Raw genomic sequence first — 7,050 nt, forward strand, 5'->3', positions numbered from 1 at the left:
TAAACATAGTTTAAATATAGCTGCAAATAGCTTGGCCAGAATACGTTGTAATTGAATTTTAAGTGTTGAAGAATATGTGTTTAAAATACATCCACACAGTAAGGTGATACAGGTTGATGAGGACCTCTGGAGAACACCTGACACAACCCTCTTTGAGGTACACGGTGTCTGAGCTCAACTCTCATTCTCTTTCACCATGCATTTGACAGTAGACTTGCTTATTGGATAACATATTTGGTTTTCCAGAGTTGCAGAAAATTCTACTAAAGTATAGGAGATCCAGTATTAGAGTGTTACTGTCAATAGCTGGACTATGAATTTGGTCCAGTTAATTTATTCTAGGAAATTTATTGTGCTGTAATTATTCAAACTCCTCAAAAATAATTTAATACCAGTTTTGCTGGGCATACAACATTGTGGATCTCTACAGAATCTTAATATATTGGGCTTTTCTAAGATCTGTTGCAAGTTTTCCCACTATTCTTAAAGTTTCCTTTCAAGGGGTTTTAAATTTGATTCTCTTATCTCTAACATTTGAATTGCTATCCCTGTCCTTTCACCAATTAAATAAACTTACTTATTTGATACTTTGGTAAGCAAAATAAAGCAGTTAATGACCATCTTTTGTCCAATAGGTGTGAAGAAAAAATGAGGTTAAAAATGTATTCTTATTTATTTCCATTGTGGTTTTGCACTTTCTTATTAATCAATTCTATGTTGACTTTTTTTTTTTTAATTTTTCCAAAAAGACTCTCAACATCATTACAGAGATATCAAGAGAAAATGACACTATATGTGAATAGAATCAGGAATTCCCCTGTATCAATTGGGAATTAATCAACTAAAATTAATTAATTAAAAGAACATTGGTAGAAGTTGAAGAATAGGTATTTCCTTAAAATACTGTTGTTAAGGAATTAGTCCTATCATGAAATGGAGAGTCAAGGGAAACAACCTAGCTTGGCACTATATTTCAGCAACATCACATTAATTGAATAGATTAATTTAATTTTATAGAAAAACCACATAGGAGTTACACAAATCATAACACAATAGGAGAATTAAGATTACACGTTAGAACAAAGATAGTTTTTGTCTCTTCATTCTTCATTTAGATGAAGTCATAGCTCCCTCTGACTGACATAACTTCATTTCCTTTCAGAATTTATTAGTCTTTGTATTTTTCATTGTACAGGTAAGTATACAGGCTGCAGAAAATGGGATCTGTGAATAAAAAAATGGGAGGCTGGCTTCAGCTATACTTCTGCATGTGGATGTTTTGCCTGCTGTCCTCAACAGTTTGCAGTTTAGTCACCCAGGTTTGGTGCTACACAGAAAACAATTGCTGAGAGGAGATGTTAAATGTTTTGTGTCAGATATACAGGGCACACTTGCTTAAAGCATTTCTACTGAAAACATTTAAAATCTTTATCGTGCATATTGTGTATGTCTGCTTCCTGGGGTACATACACATGCAGAGAACAAAACAAAAACAGTCACAGAAGCTATAAAATAAATAGCCTTTTTCAAATATATGGGTAATCAAACTTGTTTCTATATTATGGTGTGTAACAGGTACTTTGATATAATTAACTTCAGCCTGATCGTCTGAAAGGTACTTCGGAAAAGTTATTTTAAAGTTCAGATGCAGAGGGATAAAAGGAAATCTATTACATTTTTAAAGCAAATGCCTCTCTCAAAGGAGCTATGAAAGTACAAATATGTCTCGTATGGCTGATCAAAGTTCTATTCACTGTATCTTCAAAGGGAGAAAATAAAAGTAAAATCAGGCTTTACTATACTAACATAGACTGAAAATTATGAAAAAGCTCAAATGCTTCTCCTTATTGAAGAAATCTGCTATATTGTTAATTGGCCTTTATCAAACTTAAGCAAAATTAGAGAAAGATACAGTAATGGAGGTCAGAAATCAGAAAACCCACAGCAGCCAAGTCAGACACCTGACAGAGAAGAACCTTCTAGCCAGTTGTTGAAAAAGCTTTTTTTTAATATAGCAGTATGCTTTTTGTTTCTGGCAACTCTGAGAAATACAACATAATTCTGATGTGGGAACATGTGTTCAGTCTTAAGAAAATTCTCTTCATAAAATGGGGTACAATGACAAGTAAAAATGCATCGTTCTTCTCACCGACATAATTATTGTCTTGATGGAATTCAGTTTCATTATTTGTCTTCTAAGTTGCCAGCAATTCTATCACTGTTCTAGTAAAAAGAGCATTTTAAAATCTCGGACTTACGGAACTGTCTGGTTGTGAAAATTTGAACTTCCTTTAGAAAAGTAAATGCAATGCCTCATTATTGCAGGATAAATTTGAAAATGTAAATTCTAAAGGTTCGAAGGGAAGTAAAATACAATTTTTAGTGGTAGTAGTAGAAAAATAAAACTTACTTGCCTTTACGTTTGATTGGCTACAGATCATTAATTTTAAAAAGCAGAGTTGCTAGTGTTCATATAGATGTTTTCATTTTAAACTGAAGAGTAGATGATACTAATTATTTATCTATCTATTTATTTGTTTGTTTACTAAGTCTGATCACCAGAGGCCTAATTAAGATTCTGCAAAATTTCATGCTTTTTAGTAGCAAATATGCAGGGATTCTGTTGGGTTTTTTTGTTTGGTTTTGCTTGGTTTTCTTATTTTTTGGGGGCTGTCTTGGTTGGTTGGTTGATTAATTGTTTTTTTAACCCAGACATTCCAGATTGTGATATTCTTAGGAAATATTACTATACATTGGTTGTTGATTTCTGTGGTATATTTCTGTCACACACAATATTAATGACTTCTGTTTTTATTTCTAAGGTTTGTCGAGTTGCCTATGAAATTATGCAGACGTTGCATCCAGATGCTTCAGCGTATTTCCATTCTTTGGATGATATCTACTACTTTGGGGGACAGAATGCTCACAACCAGATTGCTATTTATGCTCATCATCCACGAACTGCTGATGAAATTCCTATGGAACCTGGAGATATAATTGGAGTAGCTGGAAACCACTGGGATGGTTATTCAAAAGGCATCAATAGGAAATTAGGAAGAACAGGCCTGTACCCATCCTATAAAGTTAAGGAGAAAATTGAGACAGTCAAGTATCCTACATACCCAGAGGCTGACAAATAGATTAAAAGGACGACATTCAGCAGTTATTATAAAAAAACTCAGTATTGATTGGTTCAAACCAGTCAACAACACACTATTTGTTTCTATGGGATTCGAATTTTATCATGCGGTTAAAATCAAAGCCTTTGCAATGAAACTGGAGAAGAAGCTGAGAACAAGTGGATGGGCTATTGTCTGAACTTACTTTTAAAGATTTTTGTTATATGCACTCTCACACATGCACACACAAACCCACGTACAACAGGAAAACTGTTGTTTTATACTTCTTGTCTCTTTCCAGGAGTTGTCTCGGTCATTAGTCTTACGTGAGCTTTGGGCTCTTTTCTCCACCATTAATTGACAATAATGTTCAGACTTATAACACTGCCACATTGTGTAATTTGAGTGACATGAACATATTTTGTATGTGCAAAATTTGAAACATGGTGCCTATATTTGAAAAGTTTGTGACCTTTTTAGAAGAGCCATGCCTGTTTCACAATGGGCAAGAGTCCACTTTCATCTGGTGTTACCGTGACCACTGAACTTGCTTCAAACAACAGATTCAGATTTCAGACTAGATTTCTTTACAAGTTTGGGGTTTTTTTTAGCATTCCATTGATTACTTCTCATCATTAATAAAATAAAGGTTACATTGAACAATCAAGTAGTCACTGTCTCTTAGGAGCTTTTGTAAACAATGCCATGGACAGATTCTTTAGTACTGCTAATTTCAGGACATTGCCTTTGAAAAAAAACCAACAACACAAAATCCACAAAAGAAAGAAAAGTTATCTGGAGTTTCATTGAATTTTAAAACACTTGTGTAGTACAGCAGTTGCGTAGGGCACAATGCTGCTCAGCTTTGTGGACAGTCAGTTACAGCAGGATTATTTCAGTGGCTAAAATTGCTTACATTTACACTCTGACACTATTTTCTTACCTTTTCTGTTTCTCTTCTGAAAATAATTCAGAGTTTAGGGTATTATGGATGGCCACTTAGCATTTTGGCATTGAATGTAATTACTTTTAAGTGAGATATTTCAGGTTATCCCATTTATAGAACTTGTCAGTTTGGACTCCTTTAAAAAAATCTAACAGCTTACCCAAAAATAGCAGGTTACAAGAAAATATACAAGGATGAACTTTTATGCATGTCATAAGATTATTAGTAATTCTTAGTGTTTTGAAATCTCTTGCCAGTCAGCTCTCATTAAGAAAAGAGATAATTTATAAAATAATTTTACAAATAATTTCACAGATTTGATGGTTGTATATATAGATACATATAATATGTAAGATGACAAGAGATTGTTTCCAAATAAAAAGAATATTTAATAGCATTTTAATAGCTTTTAGTGCAATCCAATTTGGATTACTGGAGAGCAGAAAATGTTTACTGTTCAGAGGCTGAGGAAATGCCACATGAGTAAAGGTTAAAACAGCATGGCTAGTTGACCTTAGCAAAGCAAAAATATGCTTAATTATATTTGTGAATAGACCAAGGACAGTGTTTACATAGCAAATGGATGCACTTGACCATGAATAAATTTTAGGCTGAAAACTAAAAAGAAATCTCTGGCAATGTGCAGTTCAGCAGCAGTCTTCCAGCTGAAATAGTGCTGAGATGGAACTGGATTGGTATGTGAAGGAATTACAAAGTAGTACTTTCTGACATTTCTTTCAGGACTGATCCTGTAGATCCCCTCTGGTAATACGTCCCACAACTGAAAAATTATTTTGCGTCTTGAAAAAGAACAACAAAATCAAAGTTGAAAAACTCTGGGGGAAAAAAAATACATTTGCCATACTGCTAAATAGACATTTCAGTGAAAATGAACTTAGATACCAAATGAGATTTAAAGATTGATTGAAGGATAATGGAAAGTTAGTAAGAGCAGCCAGGAAATGCTAAAGATGAATTTTTGTGACAAAAGATGCCTTGAGTCAACTGGTGTTTCTGTATTCTGGATTTGCTAAGGAAGCAGATCTATGTAAGTTTCCTGTCTAAGTGATGCTGGTATATTTTCCAGTAATTCAGGCAAATACAGTATTTCAGAGGTACAAATGTAGGCTAAATTTTTTTTTTTTTTTTTTTTTTTTTACTTTGCTGTACATATAAAGCTACTGCTACTTTCCTTTTCAACTTGAAAAAAATATGAACCCATGGACATTTCTTCCTCAGCAATTAGGTCAGTGCTTTTTTTCTGGAGGGGAGGAAAAACTAGTTTGTCTCCACAAATACTACATTAGCTAATTGGTATAGCTATATAGATTTTGTATTTTTTTTATTTTTAAGCTATTTACTTACAGCTTCAGAGCCCATCATTTCTAGCTCATTTCTTAGTGTGTGATTCAGAAATAGTATTCATAAACAAATTAATACTAAAATTTTCCTGTAGTTAGGTAACTCAGTTAAAAATACAATGAAAGAAGATAAATAACAGAATAGCTAAAATGAGCCCAAAAGCAAAAGCAGGTGTGGTAATAAGAGAACTGAAAACGCTGATGTTGTAGAAGCTGTACTTATATAATGTGGCAATTCCTCAGCAGACTGTATCTGACAAAACATTGACAAGGTACACATGCCTCCTTACATATTCTGAGTACCTAATGAATTATTAGGTCATCGTCTTTGAGAAAATGATCATGAAATTATACAAAATTATAGCATTACTGTTAATAATTCAGAAATGTACTAATGTAGATGCTATGATCTTATTCCCCAGGGTCATATGATCCTCTAGTGCTCAAAGTGCAGTACTTCTCAGAGGAAGAAATCTAGCAATACCCTGCTTGCTGGATGCATGTTTCTAGAGATTTGTTTCTTTTAAGACTACTAATTAGTTATATTTTGGAATCCTGGGACATTGGTACATTAAAACTGATTTTGTTTTATATTAAACAAAATGAATATTCCTGACTTTATTCTCGCTGTACAGTGGGGTCCAGGTAATATAGAAGGATTGATGAGTATGTGGAAAAAAGGCACCCAGATTTTTATTGTAGCTCACAGAAAAGTGAAATAATAGGAAATAAAAAATTTGTCTTGAATACCTGGGAGAAAGCTGAATCTTTTGAAGGCTATGAACTCATTAAGTTACTAGCCAGAACGCTTGTGAGGAAGCAAGCATACATTGTGTTTCTTCTGTTTACCTTGTAGCACTGCAGCAATCTAGTCTTGTAATTTTTGCCGCATACCAAACCACCTTATCTGATATCCATAAAACAACAAGCCTTCATACCCCCTTAAACAACTGCTGTTTAATTAAATTTTTCTCTTTAAGAAACTTTGGTGCATGTGTGTGTGTATGCATGTTGCATACATAAAACCCAATATGAGCAGCACTGTTGCATTCTTTGCTATTTTACATTATCACTGTCTCGTTCCCTGTAAAAACTTACTTGCCAGGTAAACGTAATCTTTGGAAACTACATATTCTACATGTTGCTTGGAAGCTAAGAAATTTATTCTTAAGGATTCAGTTAACTGGTCTTCTGTGACACTGATGTACCACCGACTTCAGTTCTTGATTTTCCGGCCAGCCTACTGTCAGATGTGTGGGATTTACAAGCTTTCTCTGCCAACATCCTGCCCATGTGAACTGAAGAGTACTATGGATTTGTTCAGGAAGGATGATGTTTTATTTCAAAGTTTTTACATACTTTTAAATGTTTACCTTCAGATAAGTCTTTTGTTTAACCCTTCTGTCACTGAATTATAAGAAAACTTTAGGGAAAACAGATTTTTCTCCTTTATCAATTTTCTGAAAGGAGATCTGATGATACTTTTTTTTACAGAGAGATATTTGCAATCCAGATGTTTCCTTCATAATGGGTTTTATGTTTCTTTAAAGAAATATTATAAAATAAGGGTCTTCTGAGCTAGGAACATAATAGAAAATAAATGGATAATTTTCATGACAAATTC

At 33.6% G+C, this 7,050-nt stretch overlaps 1 protein-coding gene across 6 annotated transcripts in view; it reads left to right on the forward strand.

Moving 5' to 3' along the window:
• FUT8 (fucosyltransferase 8) overlaps positions 1-6,409 on the forward strand; it is a 97,975-nt gene extending 91,566 nt beyond the window's left edge. For all 6 annotated transcript variants that reach the window (XM_053946277.1, XM_053946275.1, XM_053946279.1 and 3 more), the window contains one exon: positions 2,823-6,409. In XM_053946277.1, the coding sequence (XP_053802252.1) occupies positions 2,823-3,140 (318 nt within the window). In that variant the 3' untranslated portion in view covers positions 3,141-6,409. The remainder of the gene's footprint in view (positions 1-2,822) is intronic.
• The last annotated feature ends 641 nt before the right edge of the window (positions 6,410-7,050 follow it).

This window comes from Vidua chalybeata, chromosome 6, assembly GCF_026979565.1.
Source record: "Vidua chalybeata isolate OUT-0048 chromosome 6, bVidCha1 merged haplotype, whole genome shotgun sequence".
Taxonomy (NCBI): Eukaryota; Metazoa; Chordata; class Aves; order Passeriformes; family Viduidae; genus Vidua; species Vidua chalybeata.